Consider the following 24,464-nt stretch of genomic DNA (forward strand, 5'->3'; position numbering starts at 1 on the left):
AATGAAAATACTGATGTATAGGAAGGTCAGGTAACTATCACAAGATAACACAATCCATGGCAAAGTAGAAAAAAAAGAGCTAAAACACAGTAAACTTGACTAACCCCAGCATTCTTTCCACAATGTAAAATGGTTATAATAGAGTAACTGTATTTATTAAATTTTCAGTGTATTCCTTCAAGTAGAGAATCCACTTGGAGGAATTTTAAATTAATTTTAAATAAAGTTTTAACATAAACACAGTTAGAAAAAGAGGTAACATGGAGGAAATTAAGTACTTAAGACAATAAACGTTATCACTAATGACACTGAAATAAACTAACATCTGCTAAATGGATGCAAATGACCATTACAAGATTTTACACAAGTAGACATTAATGCAGAATCTTACCCCAGTTGCCTGTAGATGTTGCCTGAATTCATCCATTGTTGTGTTTGAGATGCTCATATCCCTAAACATTCCTTCCAGTTTTGATGTGAATTGACATCCACATTCAGTCTGTGGAGAAAAAACACAAATACATGCAAACAAATAGCAGATTTTTCTATGAAAAAAAGTGTAGAAATGAAACTACTCCATGTTATTGCCATCCCTGGTAGTTTGCCTTAAAAATCTTTCCAGTAGGGACAGCGCCTGTGGCTCAAAGGAGAAGGGCGCCAGTCCCATATACCGGAGGTGGTGAGTTCAAACCCAGCCCCGGCTAAAAACTGCAAAAAAAAAAAAAAAAAAAAAATCTTTCCAGTAGTCGCTTTAACCTTATGGTTACCAAACTTTAAGATTTTATTTGAAAATGCAGGTTACGGGGCAGCGCCTGTGGCTTAAAGGAGTAGGGCGCCGCCCCATATGCTGGAGGTGGCGGGTTCAAATCTAGCCCCAATGCAAGGTAGGACCCAGAGCTCTGAATTTTTAACAAGTGTCTCAGGTAACTGAGGTACAGGAATTCTACAAACCACATTTTTGAAACAGAACTTTGTGATAATATTCTCTTTGTTTCCCTTTCATTAATCCTCCCCAAATCTAGACTCCACAAATGTATCCTGAGACACATCAACAGAAATACAAGCAAATTTTCAATGTCCCAGAACTTGAACAAATGAATAACTTATGTCCTGTCCAAAACATTCTACATTTATTTCTAGAAATAAAACATTTAAAATGAAGCAAATAATTTCCAATCACATGTTGCTGGTATGCCAGTTTATCTTACATATACCTTACCTTTAATTTAGATATCATATTTTTTTCAGAGTCATCAGAAACACTCTTATTTGTGAGAAGTCTCCTTGCCAAGTGTTGCTTATAATAACGTTCAAATACATCTTTTTCTTGCATAAACCTAAAAAGGACCATTGCTTTATCCAGTATTGTTTCTACTTCTTGCTCTGTTAGCTACAAAATTAAAAGACAATTAATTTTAGTTGTATAATAACAGTACCACAGTTCCTTAAGACACTACAGTTTGAAAACAAATATAAGTGTCTGGTTGACATACATTAGAAAAAGGGACATGGTTTGACAAAGTGCCTCCTGCTTCACATAGTGGCACAATTTTTAAACTCTCATCTAGCATACCATTTATGAGGGGTCGGAGTGAAACTCCATTCCCTAGAAGGCTACCAAAATGGGGGTGGGGTGGGGGATGAGGTAATACAGGATTAGATGAGGAATGAATGAGAACAGATGAAATAAAATTTTAGTTTTAAGACTTTTATGAAGTCTTTGCATAATATATAGGCAAACATACGAGATGATCTAATATACACTCACGTAAGATAAAAACTCAAAATCAACTCAAATTGGGGGGCAAGGGATGAGGGTGTGGAGATAGGGGAGAAGGAAGAGGGATGGGTTGCTCCCACTTAATGAGTACAATGTTGCCCAAGGTGTAAGGTACACATCTTGGGGGCAGGATATAATTGTAAGAGGGACTCTACCTAATAAATGCAAACATTGTAACTTAATTCTTCGTACCCTAAAATTAACCTGAAACAATAATAAAGAAAATATGCAAACAGAGGGCAATGATTTGTTCTAATCCAATACTAATAAGGGCAAGATGATTCTGTGGCGAGTTGGATTAAATAACTTTAGGAAAATGAAAACTTACATGGATGTGTCATTGATAGTCTTTTCCATTCTGTGTATCCTTAGTGATCCTATTTCCTTTCTACAGGCAGACAACTACTGCCTGTAAAACCTGTGGCCATTTGTTATAAAAATATCCCTTTTGTCTTACAAATTCCAAGATAATATAAAAAAAGAGCAATTCACATAAGATCAAAATATGCTTAAGATGATCTTCTATACTGAAGTGAACCCCAAGGTCCCAGAGATATCATAAAGGCTTGAAACTGAACGTGAGTCCTATGCTCTCAAACTATTTTTTGAGAGCTATTCTATTTATGCCTTTTTGGCACCCAAATATTGTTTGATATATAACCTCCAGAAACAAATGAGAAAAAGCATTGCTTTTTCTATACTAGTAGAGTTTTGCTCTACTCTATACTAGTAGAGTTCATATTATAGCTTATCTAACTCTCAGTCATGCAGATGACTCTTTAACAACTACAGCTGTGCAGTTTGTGCGCATATTTGATACCAATTACACAGTAAGTGAAATGTCAAACAAATTTTGATAGTCATGTCTCCATGTCAAACACTGAATACTTTTTTTTTAATTTCAGGTTAATGTAAGGGTACAATCAGGTCACAATATTTGAACTTGTTAGGTACAGTCCCTCTTGTAGTTGTGTCCTGCACCCAAAAGGTGTGCCACACCCTCCTACATTGTGCCCATTAAGTGGGATCACTCCGACCCCTACCTTTCCCTCTTCCCCTTGCTTCTTCCCACGCCCCAAGCTTGAATTGAATTGAGTTTTTCCTCCTGTGTGGGTAAAAATTAGATTATCTACTGGCTTCATATTAGTAGGGAGTACATTGGATTTTTGCTTTTCCATTCTTGGGATACTTTACTAAGAATATGTTTCAATTCCATCCAGGTTAATACAAAAGATGTATTAAAAAAAAGTCACCATCTTTTTTATGGCAGAGTAGTATTCCATGGTATACATATACCATAACTTTTTATCCATTCCTGGGTTGGTGGGCATTTAGGTTGTTTCCACATCTTGGCAATTGTAAACTGAGCTGCAATAAACATTCTAGTGCAAATGTCTTTATGATAAAGTGATTTTTTTTCTTCTGGGTAAAATGCCTAGTAATGGGATTGTGGGGTCAAATGGGGGCTCTAATTTGAGTTCTTTGAGGATGCTCCATACTTCTTTCCAAAGAGGTTGTATTAGTTTACGATCCTACCAACAGTGTAAAAGTGTTCCTTTCTCTTCACATTCATGCCAATACTTTGGGACTTTGTGATGTGGGCTGATTTTACTGGGGTTAGGTGTTATCTCAGGGTGGTTTTGATTTGCATTTCTCTAATAATAAGGAATAATGAGCATTTTTCATGTTTGTTAGCCATTCATTTGTCTTTCTCAGAGAATGTTTTATTCATGTCTCTTGCCCACTGATGGATGGGATAGTTTCCTTTTTTATTGATTAATCTGAGTTCTCTGTAGATTCTAGTTATCAAGCCTTTGCCGGATTAGTAACATGAAAATATTTTTTCCTATTCTGAAGGTTGTCTATTTGCTTTAATTGTTGTGTCCTTAGCTGTGCTAAAGCTTTTTAGTTTAATTAAGTCCTATTTGTTTATTTTTGTTGTTGCAATTGCCATGGAAGTCATCTTCATAAAATCTTTCCCCAGGTCAACATCCTCAACAGTTTTCCCCACGCTTTCTTAGAGGACTTTAATCATTTCATGCCTTAGACTTAAATCTTCTATCCATCTTGAATTAATTTTTGTAAGTGGCAAAAGGTTTGGGTCCAGTTTCAGTCTTTTACATGTGGTTATCAAGTTCTTCCAGTACCATTTATTGAACAGGAATTCTTTTCCCCAATGTATGCTCTTTTTCAGTTTATCCAAGATCGGGTGGCTGTAAAACGTTAGTTTTCATCTCTTGGTTTTCTGTTCAGTTCCAGATGTCTGTCTTGATTTTTGTGCCAATACTATGCTGTTTTGATCACTATGGACTTGTAATATAGTCTAAGGTCTGGTAGGGTGATGCCCCTGGCTTTGTTTTTATTACTTAGAATTGTCTTAGCTATACAGGGTTTTTTTCTAGTTCCAAGCGAACAACAAACTATTTTTTCCAGTTCTTCAAAGTATGATGTTGGTATTTTAATGGGGATTGCCCTCAATCTGTAGATTGCTTTGGAAGTACAGACATTTTAGCAATGCTGATTCTTCCCAGCCAGAAGCATGGCATGTTCTTCCATTTATTAATGTCTTCAGCTATTTCTTTTCTTAAGGTTTCACATGAGGTCCTTCACGTCTTTTGTAAGGTATATTCCCAGGTATTTCATTTTCTTTGAAGCTACTATGAAGGGAATTTTGTCAAATACTGAATACTTTATAATAGACGACAGCACACATTTAAGCACAGCGAAACGTATGTTTGATTTTTTATCCTACTTTCATATGAAATTTTGTATCAACAAATAAAATTAAATATACAGTATTTTCAAATGGATTACTACTTACCCCTTTGACTCCCTTTTTCAGCTTATCATCAATAAATAATGAGAGGTATTCGGGAGACCTGGAGTTGAGGTTGAGAAAATACTCAAAGTCACCGGCAATAGTTTGTTTAAAGAGCCGGTCATTATTGAATGATTCCTGGAGGAAGCGATCAAACCTACTCTTCAGATCCAATAAGCCCTTACAAATAAAAAACAAAGAAATTTAGAATATAATAGTTTTTCATAAATGATATACATATAAACATGTATGTTTATCTTAACTTTGCTGGTAGTAAAAAGTTTTTATTCAGTTTTCAATGTAAAGATTCTATATTATTATTTTTAAGCTTAATCTAAGCCCATATTAAAAATATCAGCGAGAGAGAAATATTCTATCTTCTAAGTCTGTATTATTATATGAAGATGAACAAAGACTTTCCTTACTCCTTCTCCTCTTTCTCCTCTGGCTTGAATTAAATAGGTTAGCCAGACAGAACATTAACTTTTAAAATGCACAAAAAGGCTGATTATTTATATTAAAACACACAAAAAACTTGGAGCACAATTTATTCCTATTACTCCTTGAAAACAAAATATTTTCAAACAAAAATTATTGACTTAGTTATTTTTTCTAACACACTGAAGTATACAAACACTGTCATCCCTCCTCCACCCCGCCAAAACCCTCACATTCACTACTGACACTATATAAATGAGATCTTCATCAGAGAAGTTAATAAATGAAAAGCAGCAGTTGAGTTTAGCTCCCTGATATAAATAAACATGTCTTGCAAAATTTCAAAATATTTAGGATAAATTTAATTATACAAATTAATTGACCACTGGAGCAATTAAGTTCAAAGTACATAATATACAGCTTTAAAAAAGTGATCTTTATCATAAATTTAAAGAAAGTCTTCCATATTTATTTACCTGAATATAGTCAACAGGATTTTTTCCTTCTCCTTCCTCAGAAACAAGGGCTTTACCTTGCTCTCTCAAATAGGAACTCATACACTCACACATTGTTTTCAAACCATTTGGCACACGACTAAATAATTTGTACATGCAAGCGAGGTCTACAATCAGAAAGAAAACACAAATTTGCTAAATTAGAGATTAAGGAAAAAATGTGAATGTGTGTTTATGCTGTATGACACAAAGAAGTTTATTTCTCTATTACCACCATTTTGCTGACCATCTATTAAAAAATTCAAAATGGAAAAAATAAAAAAAAAAGCTAGTTAATGGTTATTATTGCAATTTATAAAATACAAATGATATGCTTTGAAAGCATCTGCTAAATGTTTTAGCAAATTTTAAAGAAAGAGACGATACCCAAGTAGAATAAACAAATGTTAACAAAAATGAAAACTGCACATTTGAGTTCATACAACTGATCCTATAACTCTAATGTAGAACCTACTAAAACTACAAAATGTCTACAAAAGGATAACTCTAATTACTGTTCTTCCATATGTGTATAGTTTCTTTAAAATAACAACTTTCCCAGACAATGTACATGAGAACTTTACTTTCAAATATGCAGGTAGAATAGTAGCTTCCAATTCAGGGGTTGGTAAGTTTTTTTTCTTAAAGCATGAGACAGTAAATATTTTAGGCTGTAGGCCATATAGTCTCTGACTGAACTACTCAACTTTGCCATTGTAGCAAGAAAGCAGCCACAGATAATACATAAATGAATGAGTGTGTCAGTGTTGCAAATAAAACTTTATGGACACTGAAAATTTATAAAAATTTTCTTTTTTTTTTTTTTTTTGTGGTTTTTGGCCGGGGCTGGGTTTGAACCCGCCACCTCCGGCATATGGGACCGGCGCCCTACTCCTTGAGCCACAGGCGCCGCCCATAAAAATTTTCATATGTAATGAAATCTTCATCATCTCTTTTAACCCAACTGGCAGCGAGACAGGTTGGTATACTGACTATAAGCTGCTACTGTGGTCTACAGTTATAAGAGCAAGTTAGAGCTTAAAGTTGTATGTATTTTTTAAATACTTAGAACCAAGTTTATCAAAAGTATCCTCTAAATTTGTTTCAGTTACTTGTAAAAGCAAATTTTATTAGCAAGATTCCATTAATATATGCCCAGAGGAACCTACACATTGCACATCTTATAGCTCCTTACATATTTAGCATAAATTACAACCAACTTTCTCATATTAATTAGTATTATAAATGCAACAACTAAATTTATGGACACATACTTCAATAAATTTGGTAAATCAGAAAACTCTTAACAAAATGCTTCTCAACTTATCTACTTCATTCTTATGTTATTACTTTTCTATTTACATAACACATATTGTATATTTATTTACATGTAAAATTAATACAATTTCATTCTACCAAAAAAAGCAAATGAAAATTATTTGGCATTCAAAAGTTAAATATCATTTCTGTATACACTTAATAAAGATAGTAATACCATGTGAACGTACTTTATAGTGCTATCTGCATCTAACAACCAATCCAATTCATCTTCCATTCACAGTGAGAAAATTGTTTTTTACTTTCTGATTTATGAGAATTTACTCTCATAAAAGTGAAGCTATACCTCTGAAATACTCTCAATAAGAGTAACTTTTTTTCAAAAGCAGGGCCTACCACAATTAAGACAATTTGCAAACAGGTCCAAGTGGCTCATGCCTGTAATCCTAGCAACTTTGGGAGGCTGAGATAGGAGGCCTGCTTGAGGCTGGGAGTTTGAGACCAACCTTAGCACCATAATGAGACACCCACCACACACATACATCTCTATCAAAAAATAGAAAAATTAGCCAGGCATAGTGTCACATGCCTATAGTCCCAGCTACTCAGAAGCTGAAGAGGATGACTTTAGCCCAGGAGTTTGAAGCTGCAGTGAGCTATGATGATGCCCTTGTACTCTAGCCCAGCAAGAGTGAGATCCTATATCTATGCCCTCCGCCCTCCAAAAAAGAACATGTGTGATGGCTCACACCTATAATCCTAGCACTCTAGGAGACCAAGGTGGAGGGATCACCTGAGCTCAGGAGTTCACAACCAGCCTGAGCAAAGTGAGACCTCGTCTCTACTAACAACAGAAAAACTAGCTGGGTGTTGTTGTGGGCGGCTATAGCCCCAGCTACTTGGGAAGCTGAGACAAGATGGCTTGATCCCAAGAGTTTTAAGGTTGCTAGGAGCTATGATGTCATGGCACTCAACTCACAGAGACCAAGATTGTCTCAAAAAAAAAAAAAAGGAAAAGGCGATTTTATAATTTGATGTCTAGTGTAACATTCAACCTATGTGCCATAGCTGTTGAGAGGATCTGAGGTGTGCTACAAAAATTTTTAAAGATCATTGATTTAATTAGTTTCCAAAGAAGTTCAAAGCAAAGTAAATATATTCTTTTCCTTTTTTTCTTTTAACTCTTTTTTGATCATCATAATTTAAGTGTGCTGCAAAGTTTAACTAGAGTTCAAGTACGCCATGAAAGGGGAAAAAAAGGTTAATAAACACCGGTCTAATAGAAGGTCAGGGAAATTAAAACCAGAATTTTAAATTTAATTTAGAACCCCAGATATAGCCATTGTCCTGTTGAAAACATTAAGGACTAAATAAAGAAAAAAATATAATAAGTAGTTTTTCTGATACTCCTTCACCCATGTACATATTAAGCACTTGCACGTTAGGCATACTTTAACACCTTTAACCTAAATGTCCAAGCAAGTTACAGAGACGCTATAATGCAGGTATACCCAACAAATCTTTCCAAGTCCCTACTCCCACGCCTATTTAATTATCCCTCCCCACATAATCTCAAAGAGGATAAGAAGCCAGCGACTCAATACCTAGACAGTACATTACATAATTTATCACTACTCATTATTTTGTTTAAAGTGGAGAAAATGATAGTCTACCCTGATAGCCCTAAGGACTATTTACATCTGGGGTCATCAAATTAGAGCCTGTGGGTCAAACACAGCCCAATGCTTGTTTTTGTACAGCTCATGAACTAAGAATGGTATTCACATATTTAATGGTTAGAAAAAAAAATGAAATGAGTATTTAGTGACGTGAAAATTGTACGAAATTCAAATTTTAGAGCCCAGGTTTATAGGAACACAGTGAGGCTTACTCATTGGTATTATCATCTATGATTACCTTTTCACTATGAAAACAGAGATGAGTAATCACCTGTATGGCCCACAAGCCTAAACTATTTACTACCTGGTCTTTTATAAAAAACTAGTTTTGCCCACTCTTTAGATCTTAATTTTAAAAATACATGGCAAACCTATTAGAAAGTGACTTTTCCTGTTTTTTCCTTTTTTACAGAAAAAGTTTAACATAAGAGTCTTTTAAAATTTACATATAACCTTTCAGGAAATTACCAGCTATACAGAAATATAACAATTTTAAAACAAAAGGCAAGAATTCCACTAGAGATAAATCTGGATCAGCTTCTCACCAGTTTTCTTGTATCCTCCTGTCTTTGTAATTTAATTTCCCTTTAAACTTTTCTCATTTCCTACCTAGATCCTAACCCCAAGAGGCAGTATGTTCTTTTACTAAAAGTCAGCAGCTAAAATTTCATCTAGGAAGCAGGGTGACATGGGTAACCATGTTTATTTGTTAATATTACATCAGTTGAAAAGTTTTCAAGACAGAATCAGAAACAATGAATAAAGACAACATGGTTGTTGTTCTTTTATGTGTAATTTCTTCCAGAACACTTGTCACTTAGGACTTTTTCAGGAAAATAAAAGTTAGGAGCCATAAAGAATAAATGCTACAATTACCTTAAAAATGTTTACTTTTTCTTTTATGCAGTTCTCCCTTCTCCTTTTTCAGTCTATAACTCCAGAGTTCTCCAAACCAATCTTTTGTTTGTTTTTTGAAACAGAGTCTCATTTTGTTGCCCTGGAGGGAATGCTATTGGTGTCATCATAGCTCAGAACAACCTCAAACTCTTGGGCTCAAGAGATTCTCTTGTCTCAGCCTCCTGAGTAGCTGGGACTACAGATGCCCACCAACGCACCCAGCTAGTTTTTCTATTTTTAGTAGAGAAGGGTCTTGTTCTTGCTCAGGCTGGTCTCTTTACTCCTGAGCTCCAGTGATCCTCCTGTCTCGGCCTCTTAAAGTGCTACAATTACAGGTATGAACCAAATATGTCAGTTTTTGCATTTCTGACACTCTTATTAACAGTAAATCTCAAATGAATATGAAAATTTTTGCATGTCTGGCATCCTTATCAACACTAAATGTCTAACAAATGGCTACAAAAATCTTAAGATGGGAAAGTTGAGGAAAGTTCAGATTCTAAAAGAACAACGAAGTACAGGAGAGTATGTGAAAATAGAGCACAAAGCCTCTGCATATGAAAACAAACTGTAGAAACAGATGAGGAGCTCACTAGCCTCACCAATGTTATTAAACCTCTTACCTTACAGATTGACAACAATACCAAATGAGGAGAGTTAAAATGAAATACAGAAGAAAAGGCTGCTCAATTCATTACAAATACCAAAAATCTTTATTAATAAGAGTGTGTAAATTTACAGGGATGTCTAACCTGGCCTATAGGCCACATGCTGTTTTTGTGGGGACTTTCTTTGCTTATCTGTGGTGTCAGATACCGTGGCCCCTTCTCTGTGCTAATCAGCTTTCCTTGGTGTTTGTATATTTCCTATGTGGCCCAAGACAAGTCTTATTCTCCTACATGCCACAGGAACAGAAAAACAATGTACACCCTGTAAAGCTTTATCATCAAATCCTATCAAAGTAACAACAGTGGTAAACTAATGATAAACAATACAACTTCTTGAAAACTGATGTACATATTCTGCTTTAACTGCAGGAAAATTTCTAAAAATGAAAATAAGGTAGAATAAGGACTTCATTATCCCCCAATTGACAGTACTTACCTTCTGTCTTTCCATTTTTCAACATATGTACTAGTCCAGAGTTCTCCATTTCTACTATAGTCTTCATGTGCTTGGAAATGAGTTCCCTCTCAACCACCTTTACAATTGGCTCCTCAGTTGATTTGTCAAGGCAGTGCATCACCCGTTCTATTTCTTCGTTAATTCTAGCTTCTACTTTCTTTATATATACTGAAGCACTGTTTTCTGCTAAAAATTTCTGGCTTTCCATCTGTAATTAAGAAACATGAATTTTTTAAATGTAGAAGGAAAATGTGTATAACTGGGTTTCTATGATGTTTATCATCAATCAGCCTAAATAACATAAAAAGTATTAACATTTTACACAACTTCTCATTAAAAAGATTCATATAGTCTGAATTTTATCCTCAAAAGTATTTATTTACGTAATTCTAAGTGAAAACATTAGCCATAAGCAGTGTTTTTCGCACTTTGACAACATATTCCAAATGGGAGAAAAAGCAAATACATGCCAACTGAGGATCAAAAGTATAGAACAGAAGCATCTGACCTCAAGGATGGGAAATTCTTTCATTTGTTTTAATGTAAAATTGTAACTAGAAAAAACTCATTGTGTTTATCATAAGCTTTGCTGGCATATTGCTTTTTTACTAAAGTCCTCTTGCCACTCTGCTCCCATCTCAAAGGAGTATATACATTTCATATTAAAGTTTGAGAATTAGAGCTTTAAAGTAATCCGTCAATCTTGTCTGCTAACACTAGCCTTACAAAAAGTTCCACTAATTTACACGTTATCCCAAGTGATTTAAACCTATTTGTTAACAGCATTAATGAAAATATCTAAGAATTATATTATAGAAGACATGTTGATATAAACTATATATAAATTTAATGACAGTTCTCACTTTGCTAGCAAATGGATTTAATCCTTGGAAATAATCAAGTTCCTTAGATATGAATGCACCAAACAAAAATCTTGATGAGATCATCTCTCTACTATTAAAAATAGTATACTTATGTATTTACACATACATACATATGTCACCAGCACATTTTGGAGTTTTGATTTACAAATATCTTCTCTTAATGTTTTTATAGTTAATGAAGGAAATAAGAACTAATGCAAAGGTAAGAAATATTGTCAAAAATATCTACAACTAGTTGACATTTTAGAAAATAAAGACTGCTTCCTACATGATAAATTAATAGTTCATAAAGCATGGTCCAGGCTCACTAGTGCAGGCCACAAAGGTCTTCCTGATAGACTATAAACTGATTTGAAAAAAAAAAAAAAAAAAAAAAAAAAAAAGTAGAAAGTCTATTCTTTGTTTCTTTATAGGAAAATGATACCAAAATTCACTGAGTTCCATTTTTATATACATCCAATGGCTTTTCTGCATAACCTACTGAGTTATTAAGAGTTTTTGTAATTTTGTATTTATTTCTTAAAAGCGTATTATTGGGAGCAAAAACATTAAATTAGAATTCTACTAAGATACTCATTTTTGGCAATAGTACAAAACTCCTATCAATAACCACTCAGGCAGTTGAAGCTTTCAAGGAGGATGCCTGTTATTTTTACTTAATAAATGCCATACTATGTTTCTCGGTGCTCAGTTATTGTTATTGCCATCAAATCGTTTCACTGTATATGAGTCTTAGTTTAGCTTCACTTTCAGCAATTCAGCTGGAGTTGTATATACTGATGCAAATTTCTATCAGCATTCACTGACCTAAAATTTTCTAATCAACACCTTTTAAAGCAAATCTGTACTGTAGACTCATGTATATCCTTATATCTGTATCACTAGTAATTTATACTATTAAAAAGCCTATACAGTCAAACTTCATTAGTGGTGTGCTACTTGTATATTTATGGTACTTAATTTTAACAGATAAATATACTAAAATGTTATATGTTTTATAACATACAGTTCAGTTGACCCTTGAACCTCTAGAGTGAGTTTGAACTGTGCAGGTTTACTTATACGTGGATTTTCTTCTACTTCTGTCACACCTGAGACAGCAAAACCAACCCTTCCTCTTGGCCTATTCAATGTGAAGATAATAAGGACCAAGATCTTTATGATGATCTACCTCCACTTAATGACTAATAAACACATTATCTCTTCCTTATAATTTTAATAATATTTTCTTTTTTCTACTGTATTTTATTGTAAGAATAGTGCATAAGGGTTGGGTACAATGGTTCACACCTATACCCCTGCACTTGGGAACCCAAGGTGGGAGAAATGCTTTTGCCCAGGCACCACTGCACTCCAGCCTGGGAAACACAATGAGACCCTATCTCTTTAAAAAAAAAAAACTGCATATAATACACATAACTCAAAAAATGTTAATCAACTGCTTTTTAGGCTTCTTATCAAAAAGGAGGCCATTAGTTTAAGTTTGGGGAAGTCAAAAGTTATATGTGAACTTTGCATGCGGGGGTGGGGGCACTGTCAGTGCCTCCAATCCCCATGTTGTTGAAGGGTCAATGGTTAAATTTTAAAAACCATGCATATGAGTTCAAACTCTTCAATCTGTTTTTGAGTTGTATAACAGGAATGTGAAGAGTATTTTTTGCACACTCCCCTCCTGAATGGGCCTCCAGTCAAAAATGGTCAAATTGGTAACCATATTCAATAATGTTATGAGTATCTTAAAAACAACATTTAGTTACATCTTCACTGATTACCTGAAAAAACTCTGCAGACATTTCCAAAAAAGGAGCCTCAAAATCTTCTTCATAGACTGATCTTCCTTCAAGACCTAAAATCATTAACATCTGGCACGCATTTCTTATTGCTCCCCTGTCAAAAGAAGTTAAATCACTTGATAATCAAATTACATTGAAGATTTCATATGAAAATAAAAAAATAAGGTTAAATACCTTCAGAATACTTTTTATGCTACTAATTTCCCCTAAGTTATTTATTTCTAACAGACGGATTTAGCACAATTATAATTGCAAAGCTTATCTTGACTGCATGGCTATTTATCTCAAGTTGTTCTTACCTTGCAATAACTAATAATTTTTTTCAGTGTTTAAAATGTCTAAATATTTCTATTTATTTTAAAACACAGACAGGCTGTTTATCTGAATGGAGGGAGGGAACAAGGTGAAGAGGAAGATAAGTAGGGCAGGTTGCAAATGCTAGACATGGGGGTACAACATACAGCTACTCTTAAACAATATAATTTTTTGTTATTAAATGGCTTTTGATTACCCCAAGTACCAAAGCTCAAATGAAAAGAACTTTACAAGTCTTCATCTGACTGCTGCTCTAAAAACAGAAGCGAAGAAAGCAATCTTACATGTCTCAAGCCACAACGATTGTAGTACCACAAAAAGGCATTGCATGGAAGGGAGGATGAAGCATGAGTTAGAAAAGGGATAGAGGTTCTTAGTCTCTTTAGACTATGTTCAACATTTTTCTTCAAAAATGTTAAGAATGAAGGCTAGACAAAAGCCCTTAAGGAAAAAGACCAAGAATGGATACAAAAATATTAATACAAAGCAAAAAAAAGAAAAGAAAAAAGAAAAAAAATGCCAGCATGAAAATCAAAAGGGAAGACTAGTTAGTTGATTTCTTCTTTTAAAGTATATTAAATAAAAATTTCAGATAGTCTCTTTTAAAAATATCACAGACTGGGTATCATGGCTCACGTTTGTAATTTTAGCATTTCTGGGAGACGAAGGTAGTAGAACTGCTTGAGGCCAGGAATTCAAAACCAGCATGGGCAACACAGTGAGACTCTGCCTCCATGAAATTTTTAAAAAAATTAGCCAGGCATGTCTCTGTAGTCCTAGCTTTTGAGGAGAGTGAGGGGAGAGGATCCTTTGAGCCCCGGAGTTCAAGGGTGCAATGAGCTATGACTGTGCCTCCACACTCCAGTCTGGATAACCCCACTCTTTAAAAACAAAATTAAAATTAAAACATATGTACATACATACATACATACACACACATATATACATATGTATATGAAAGGTATATTATATATAGGTATACATACTTGTGTTTTCAAGTTAAATTCTAGGTAACTTTGTTGATTGTAGCTTAAGGTTTTTCAGGACTTTTTAAGTTTTAAAAATAAAATTTTGTTTATTTTAATAAAACCAAGACAATAAATTGGTTCTCAAAATATGTATAACCACTAATAATAAAAACAACAAGAGTAAAAAGATAAATTATACCTGTCTACAACTTCTCCTTTCCGCTCTCTCGCAATCATATCCAGGAGAGTTTGCCGTAGATGATCCCTAATGCACCCATAACGCACAACTTGATCTCGAAAAATAATTAATCCCAAATTGTAGACATTCTCCACATTATTTTGTTGTACATATACTCGGTCCTGCAGTTACAAAAATGTATATAAATGTTAGTACCATTCTTGCAAATAAAAATAATTATGAGCTACAATAACAAATTAAATAAATACAACTCCAAAAGAAGTCATTTTTTCAAGTGAGAAACACTTGCAACTTAAGTACTGTGGAATTTTCTAATACCTCATCTTGTATTTACTGAAACAAGTAACAGCTCTCAAGGACCGCCTATTTACCCTAAGAAAAAGCGGGAGGGAAAGCAAGCACTACACCCAGGCACAAGAAATCAGAGGGAAGGGCAGACAGTAAAATAAGGTCGATCACACCTTTTCCCCAAAGCTATACCATGCCCAAACATGAGTCTTTCTTAAATACTGTACTTGAAGATAATATTTTTTTCAAGTAAATTTGAGAAGTGAATAAGACAGACATCCATATGACTAAAAGTTGTTTCTTATTACTAGTAAATATTGAAAGGCTCTAATTGCATACGATATAGCATTTCTATTACTACTTAATTAAAACAACTCTATTTGCTGTAATTTCATACTACTTACTGGTGACCACTTTACTTCTAAGTTCTCACCAACATGATTACACATATTTCACTTTATAGAGCAGAGACAATCCAGAAAATACTGGCTGTGAAAGTCCTGCTTTGTGCCATTATCTGGAATAGAACTACTGCTTTTAATGCAGAGAAGGATTAGTAAGATAATTGCTTTCCGTTCTCAACAAAGATCTCTCTGAGTTTGGTGGTCTACTTATCTTCTAAAATTTTGAAATTATTATATGTTTGTTTACACTTAAGTACTTTGGAAAGACAGCCATAACTTTTATCAGATTCTTAAAGATACTTGTATAATCAAAAAAGTCAAATCAGTGCAAACAGTTATCTTTGAACTTTTGCACACATATTGTATATAAACTTAAATAATTACAAGTAACACCAAACCAAATATAAGGTGAAGATGAACAGAGCTTTACCATATTAATAATGTAACTAGAATGGTATTAATCAGCTTTCCGAACAATGTTAACAAATTCCTTACACCCAACCCTTGCTTTATGTGATGACATTCCTCCATCCTCCTCCTTTCATTCATCTTATAAATGGTACACACGTAATGGCCACAAAGAAAGCTGTTCTTTTGTTAACATCTCCGACGCTCACATTTCTATACTCTATATAATCTTAGTACAAGCTCAAGTTTTTCAAATCTTAACATCAACTTTCTTGAGTTAAAAATTTTCACTGATGGCTTTAAGTTCTTGGACTAGACACTTCCTTCTTCAACATCTTTAAGTTTCCCTCTGACCACATCCCTCTTTTCTTTGTCCATTCTTCCTGAACCTCCTCTTTACTCTTACGGTGACCTCCAGGCTTACCCCTTCTCTACTGTCAACTTGATTCTACTTTTCAACATACAACAACATGCATGCAATAAAAACTGGCATAAATCTAGTAATGTAAAAAGTAATGAGAATTTCCTTTATTATTAAATAATCACTCCCATGATTGTTCAAATTAACTATTTTATAAATTTCATTTTTAAAGATTTGAACATAAATTTCAACAGTACAGAAGAGCACTTGTGCATACACAGGAGACTTCCCCTTACCCAGTCTAAGCACAGACCGGCACTGGTTCGTTGGTAAAGTCAGGCAGAAAGCAGAGGAACTACTAAACACACAAATACCCCTACACTTTAAACATTTTAAACATAAATGTTCATCCAGATATTAAGACTTTCTCTGAACATGAATGAGTCTTTAGACTAGAGTTTGATATCTTTTTTACAGATACTCATACATTATAAATTATCTAACATTTTTAGTTTCAATTTCATAAAGATGGAGCATCAACTAGAGGCATTTGTGAAGTAATATGAATGTAAAATCTTTCTAAATCATTACAATTTCCACTGATGTTTCAAATTACCCATATTCAATTCAACCCAAAAGCCATTTGCTTTTTATACATCTTTCCAAAGCATCCAATCTAGTCTACTGAAGAAAAAAAATTGATTTTTCATACTAAATTATTGATTTATACAGTATCAGATTTTGTAATAATAACAAGTACAATCAGCATAAAAAGGTCTAAAACAAAAACAGCAAAATTTCAGTAAGCACAAAGCTCAACGGGTAAGTGCAAAATAAAGAAATAGAGAAGATTATGCTGGACAGTAACCTTAACAGTAGTGAAGGAACTTTTTATCAGTCAGGATGTTTTATGACCAGAAAAGAAAGGCGGCACTGGCAATTCTGGCAAGTCCTTTAAGTTTCAACTGTATTACAAGTCTGCGGGACATTAAGCTAATCTTGGTGGAAGAAGAAGTAAATATATATATATTTTTTTTTTCATATATTATAAATATATATATATACACACACATATATATAAAATTAGCAAGTTTAGCAAGTGTCTACTAAGACACTAACTCCTTTAAGAAACCAAATGTTCTTGCTCTTAATTAAGGCTAAGAGAATTGTCAAATAATTAGACCAGATTTTCTTATTTTGGTAACAAAGTAATACACCTAACAAGAATTACAGAACAAAAGGTATACACTGTAATCTTCAGAGTAAATGAGAGTGCTCAAGTATGGTTCTTTGTATTTTGTTTTGTTTTGTCTGAGACAGTCTCACTCTGTTGCCTAGGCTAGAGTGCCATGGTATCAACCTAGCTCACAGCAAATCTACAACTCCTGGGCTCAAAGTCATCCTTTTGCCTCAGCTCCCCCAGTAGCTGGGCCTACAGGCACACGCCACCACGCTAACTCCAAATACAGTTTTTTAAAAGTCACCCCTTTTTTTATTGCAATACAATTTATATAAAATAAAATGCACCCAATTTGAAGAGTTCAATAACTTACAGTGAATTTCTAGTTGTGCAACCCACTGCCATTATCCAGTCTGGAATATTTCCACCACCCAAGGAAAAAATTCCCTCAAGGCCACCTGCAGTCAATATCCACTCCTACTCTCAGTATCACTGCTGTCAATTTCCTTTTCTAGACTTTTTTTTTTTAATGTAAACTTCTGTGTCTGATTTCCTTCACTGAAGAAGTTTCTAAGGTTTGTTGATGTTGTAACATTTCTCAGTACTGCCTTTTCTTTAATGCTACACAGTATCCCACTGTAGGTATACCACATTTTGCTTATCCATCCATCCATCTACCTATGTTTTTGTCTATTATGAATAAAATGGCAAGGAATATTTGGGTACAATCTTTTTGTGGACATACGCTTTCATTTTTCTAGGATGGATCCTAAGAGTGGAATTACTGGGTCATAAAGAAATTACCAAACTGCTCTATCTGTACAGTAAGAAAAAAATTTTTTAAGACTAAGTCTTAAAAAAACCCAGGGTTTGTCAACCTCAGCAATATTGGGATGTTGGCCTGGATAATTCTTTTTTATGAAAGAATAGATTTGTCTATTGTAGAATGTGTAATGGTATCCCAAAGAGGAGAAAGCCACTGACTGCCATGTTGTGAAGAAGTTCCATAGGATGAGGAAATAACTGAGGTCTCTTTGAGTTACAGTAAAATTTTTAATACAAAACTTATAATAATGGTAAGAATACTTGATACGGAGTTAGGAATTTTTTGTATAATCCCTAGCTCTACTGTTAACTGGCTATATAATGTTCAGTTAAGACATTTGTTCACTGTGACTCACAGTAGAGCAGAGTACTGGTAAAGGTATGCTATGCCTGGAGGAGAAAAATACTTCAGTAAAGGAAGCCAGGCATGATGACAACATATACAAGTTCAGCATTCAAAATCTGAAAATCTGAAATCCAAAATGCTCCAAAACCTGAAACTTTTTGATCAGCAACATGAGCCACCATAGAAAATTCCACACATGACCTTACACTGGGTTACAGTCAAAACTTTGTTTCATGCACAAAATTATTATAAACATTCAGGCTATGTATATAATGTTCAGACTTAGGTACCAATCTAAGATATCTCATTATGTATATGCAAATATTCCAAACCCTCCCCTGCCCCCCAAAAAACCCAAAATCTGAACATCAGCTCCTATGTTTTTCAGAAAAGGGATACTCAACCTGAAGTTGGAGGGGGTAGGCAGAACACAGAACGCTTAAATGTATGGGACAAGGGAAACACAGGTATCGCAGTATAAGGACTAAACCTATCTTTCAACTTGAGATTGTCAAGATATACGTGATGATTACTAAGTAATCATTACATTAATGATCATAACATTAAGAAAAACTATTAACCCTCAATTTGATTACAAATAACAAAGTACTAATTAAATGGAGAAGGAAAAACAGAAGTGTGGCTATATAAAGTTAGTAATACTACACAGCCATTTATATTAAATGCTTGATAAGTTTGATTAATTACCATCAAACAAAAGTCTACACACGCATATAACCCGTAGAGTATTTATGTGTGAATGTTCAACAGAAATGCATGCACACATTTATAGTGAACTTGTGATCTGCACATGATATACGCTAAAATATCTGCTGACTAAGCATACTAAAAAATCATTATCTTATTGCTTACTATTAGCACTAGCAGAAAGAATTCAGGCTGTTGGGAGAAAATAGTATTTTCATAAGAGATGCTAACGGAATCTTTGCTAAAAAATAAAGTGGTTGACATTATGTAATACAAATTATAATATAGCTCTAATCATTTAAATTCCTAAGAGGGTTTTATTTTTGTATGACTCTATGTTAATGGTAAATTTTTTAAAAGACCTTTTAAAAATTCCAGCTAGTTAACCTCTAACTAGCTAGAAGAATAGAATCTCAAAGGCTAGACAAGATTTTTAAAAATCCCCATAAAAGAGGAAAAATATTGAAGACTAATTTTAAAATATTTCAATCTAAGGCTTAGATCAAAAATAGTTTTTATGAGTCCAAAATTAGTTACTTATCTAACTAAAGAGAGCTCAGCAGCGACAAAAAGTTGGTGGCTACTTCTATTTAGCTTTTTAAAGTTAAAATACAGCATTTTAAATATAAAATGTTGTGAAAAACATGTTTGAAAGCTTAATGTGAGTCAAACATATTTACATAAAGGGATGTGCGTTTCATCACCACAGAGATAAACCACATTTTAAATCTCTATAGCACTCTTTCAGGGGCTGCTATTCCTAGGCCAAGCAACTCTGCAATGGACAAGAACCATCCCAGGCCGCGTGGACCTTGGGATAAGGGGAGGAATGGGGACACCGCAAGTCCCCCTTTTACAGAGCTGGGTAGAAGTCAAACTGCTGCTGCATCTGACTTCATCCACAGTTTAGTTTATTAAACCAACTTAAAAGCATTTCACATGTAACATAACATCTATCTTTCACAGTGCCATTAACTATTTCTACTTCTAGTCTTGAAAGAACAGCTTTTATAAGGCCAACTTCTTTGCCAAGAACTATAAAAACTGGATACAAAATATAAAAGCACCAACTTTAAAAACATCAACTAGGAGAAGCAGGTCTCTAGGAGTTACAGAAGGAATGAGTCTTTCTCTTCTATAAGAAAAGAGAAGCTCGACCAGGCAATCTCCACTTATTCCTAGAAGACAAAGAGACACCAGTGAACAAGGTACTTGGCAACCCCGTAAGACCACAGATACTGCTTCCACCATCTAACAAAGATGTGCCTTATGCCCTTTCCTGCTGGCTCAAAACCCAGCAAGGTATCTAAATAGTTAATTAATGTATTAAGAGATCAAAGTCAGCATACAAAAGTATGCTCAGGTGTCAAGCCACATTATACCAAAATATACTTCCAAAAGCTAAACCTATGCAAAGTTAACGGGTATCTCTGTAGAGGGACTAAATATCTTTATTATTTAAGGGATAGTATTAAAAACAAACTAAAATTAAATTAAAATTAAAAAAATTTGAAAATGAAGTTCAAAAATAACTTTTCATTACTTAATTTTCCTGAAAGAAAAGGTTCAGTTAATATCATTTTAAACATCATTACGTTAGAGAAAAGCAAAATGGGTTCTGAGCACAGTAATCAGTGGTGCACCAAGGAAAGAAACAACTTAAAAGTTGTTTCACTCTCACTCCTACCTAGTGTTACATTTTGAATGTTTGCCTGCAAGATTAAATAGGTGTTTGGGAAGCAAATTCTAAAACTAACCTTTAGGTGACATTTAACTCTGAAAACTTTATACTATAAATACAAATTCAATAGCCTTCTGGTTCAATTTATAGGGTTTAAGAGAGCTCTTTATAAATTTTTTGCTTTAAAGACCATTAACTTCAGGACTTTTTACAATACCTCTAGTGGACAAACGGTGATCGTATATTAGTACTCATTCATCTAGGCTTCCCGGCCTGGTCTCAGTTACGGCTAGTGGTAGTGATTTATTTAGGCAAAGGCCACTGTTAAAAATGTAGTAAAAATGTCTGAAAATTGGTGGGAATTTTTTTTTTTTTTTTGCAGTTTTTTTGGCCAGGGCTGGGTTTGAACACGCCACCTCCGACATATGGGGCCAGTGCCCTACTCCTTTGAGCCACAGGCGCTGCCCTGAAAATTGTTTTTTCAAGCTGTCAAACTGGTTACTAAACTCTTTTAAATAGTTCCTCTTTCAGTTTCTTGTACTCACACAATAATAGCTATGTTTTTGTCGAGACAGAGTCTCACTTTATGGCCCTCGGTAGAGTGCCGTGGCCTCACACAGCTCACAGCAACCTCCAACTCCAGGGCTTAAGCGATTCTCTTGCCTCAGCCTCCCGAGCAGCTGGGACTACAGGCGCCCGCTACAACGCCCGGCTATTTTTTGGTTGCAGTTTGGCCAGGGCTGGGTTTGAACCCGTCACCCTCGGTATATGAGGCCAGCACCTTACCGACTGAGCCACAGGCGCCGCCCATTTTTGTCTATTTTTTCAAGAAGAATAGAAAAAGAGGAAAGCAAAAGGGTTAAAATCTTTACAAATGTGAAATATTTGTTTGCTAGTAAACTAAAGATAAAACCCTAAACAATCAAACTCATATAGAAAAAAAAAAAGCAAATAACTCTATAGAAAGTCTATCAGAACATGTTATAACTTGCTTAACTAAGCTTAAATTACTAGGGCAATATTCTATCAACAAGTAGTAAGAATTTTCTAACAAGGTTCACTTTCAAACCATGAAATAAATACACAATAGAAATCAGGGGGGGAAAAAACTAGAAAAATACCCAAAAGTTTCTACTGCAGAATCATAACAAGTCTAATAGGTCAAAATTTAAAGAACAGTCCCAATATATTCCACAATGTTAATAATGCCTGACTACATTTTTAAAATGGTACCAGTAAGGTATAAATAAGTAAACTACAGATTAACCTTTTTTGATTTCATATTTTTGATAAATTTGGCAAAGCACAGGATATGGTGTCGAAAAACATGGTATGAAGGCCAGGTGCGACGGCTCATGCTTATAATCCTGACAGTCTGGGAGGCCAAGGTGAGTAGACTGCTTGAGCTTAGGAGTTCAAGACCAGCGTGAACAACAATGTGGCCCAGTCTTTAAAAACAGCTGGGCATTGTGGCAGGCACCTGTAGTCCCAGCTACTTGGGAGGCTGAGACAAAGAGGATCACTTGAGCCCAAGAGTGTGAGGTTGCAATGTGCTGCGACACCATCGCAGTCTACCAAAGGCAACAAAGTGAGACTCTGTCTCAAAAAAAAAAAAAAAAGCAAAAAACCAAAACAAGAGCAGCACCTGTGGCTCAAAGGAGTAGGGTACCGGCCCCATATACTGGAGGAGATGGGTTCAAACCCAGCCCCGGCCAAAAACTGCAACAACAACAACAACAAAAAAAAAAACCCAAGATATGAAGACTTAGCTACAATTTAAAAGCTCAAAGTCATAGTTTCCATAACTGTAAAATAGGCTTCAAATCTCTCTCAGGACTCTGTAAATTTGTAAGGAAAACACCATAGGTTATTAAAAATTCTATTTAAAAATAATTTCCATTTTTTAAAAGAACTGTCTACCAAAATATTACACAAATCAAAACCCTAGCCATATTTCTCTAGAGCTGTATTAATATAAACCACATTAAATCATATAATAAAAATACTGTTCCCTAGTCCAAAATGAGTAATAATCTAGGGGTAGGGGGAAACTAGAAAATAGTCTGTATCGGAACCTTCGTAATCTTCAAAGTCTTGAAGCATGAATTTTTAAGACCATTTCTTAGGAAAGAAGACATGTAAAGAAGCAATAAGAGACCAGGCGTGGTGGCTCATGCCTGTAATGCTAGCACTAGCACTCCAGGAGAACAAGGCAGGTGGACTGCTTTAGCTCAGTAGTTTGAGACCAGCCTGAACAAAAGTGTCGTTACTAAAAATGGGAAAAAATAAATTAAAAACCCAACTAGCCGGGCGGTGGGGGTGGGGGGTGGGGTGAGGGTGGTGGCAGACACCTATAGTGCCAGCTACTGGGGAGGGTGAGGCAAGAGGATCACTTAAGCCCAACTGTTTGAGGTTGCTGTGAGCTACAATGCCACAGCACTCTACCCAAGGCAAGGAGTGAGACTATACCACTCCGCCCCCTCCACAAAAAAAGGAAAGCTATTAATTCAGTGGTTAAGAGCACTTATTCAAGAGTCAATCTGTTTTAGTACTGCCTCAGCCATTTACTAGGTATAACCTTAATATCTATGTCTGTTTCCTCATCTATAAAAATAACACCTACCTGAAGATGCTATTATTTTAAAAAGCTTTTCTTTCAAGAGTAAATTCTAAGTATTACCACTTCTACTCTTGAAAGAAAAGCTTTCTAAAAATAAGACCAACTACCCTGGCAAGAACAACTATAAAAACTGAATGAAAATAAAAAACTCACACCCATTAGGATAATGACTATCAAAATAATCCAAACAAACAAACAAAAAAGCAACCAGAAAACAGGTGTTGGCAAAGATGTAGAGAAAAAAGACCCCTGGTAAACTGCTGGTGGAAAAAACATAAGATGGTGCAGCTATTGTGAAAAATGATATGGCAATTCTTAAAAAAATTAAAAACAGAAATTACCAGATAATCTAGCAAGTCCACTTTTGGATATATATCCAAAATAACTGAAAGCAGAGTCTTGAAGCGGTATTTGTATACCCATGTTCATACCAGCATTATTCACAGTAGCCAAAAGGAAGGAAAAATTCAAATGTTACTGAGGGATGAACAAATGTAGTATGCATATACAGTGAACTATTACTCATCCTTAAAAAGGAAGGAAACTCTGACCTATGCCGTAAGATGGATAAACATTAAGGAGCGTTCCACTTACATGAGGTACCCAGAATGGTCAAATTCACAAAGACAGAAAGTACATAGGCAAGTTGGCAGGGATTTGAGGGAAGGAGAAATAAGAAGTTATAATTTAGTGGGTTCAGAGTTTTAGTTTCACAAGATGAAAAGAATTTTGGAAATGGACGATGGTGATAGTTGCACTATAATGTGAATGTACTTTTTTAAACTTTCCTTAAAATCTTTAAGATGATAAATTTTATGTTATGTGTATTTACTACATTTAAAAAGTAAATAACAAACCAACAAACCCCATTGTTTAAAAGGATCAAAGAACACCAAAGGCAACCTAGACTTGTGGAGCCAAGCTTCTGCAGAAAAGGTCACTGACACTAGCCTTAACTTTTTCCGGGTCATTTGC

General features: G+C 34.7%; 1 protein-coding gene across 1 annotated transcript in view; it reads right to left on the reverse strand.

Annotated features, from left to right (window-relative positions):
* Positions 1-24,464, reverse strand: part of CUL3 (cullin 3) — a 115,209-nt gene that overhangs the window by 31,414 nt on the left and 59,331 nt on the right. The window contains exons 4-10 of the mRNA XM_053597601.1: positions 14,669-14,829; positions 13,166-13,280; positions 10,489-10,717; positions 5,513-5,658; positions 4,602-4,778; positions 1,220-1,390; positions 392-499 (exon numbers count right to left, since the gene is read on the reverse strand). Of these exons, the coding sequence (XP_053453576.1) occupies positions 392-499; positions 1,220-1,390; positions 4,602-4,778; positions 5,513-5,658; positions 10,489-10,717; positions 13,166-13,280; positions 14,669-14,829 (1,107 nt within the window). The remainder of the gene's footprint in view (positions 1-391; positions 500-1,219; positions 1,391-4,601; positions 4,779-5,512; positions 5,659-10,488; positions 10,718-13,165; positions 13,281-14,668; positions 14,830-24,464) is intronic.

This window comes from Nycticebus coucang, chromosome 7 (genome assembly GCF_027406575.1).
Source record: "Nycticebus coucang isolate mNycCou1 chromosome 7, mNycCou1.pri, whole genome shotgun sequence".
Taxonomy (NCBI): Eukaryota; Metazoa; Chordata; class Mammalia; order Primates; family Lorisidae; genus Nycticebus; species Nycticebus coucang.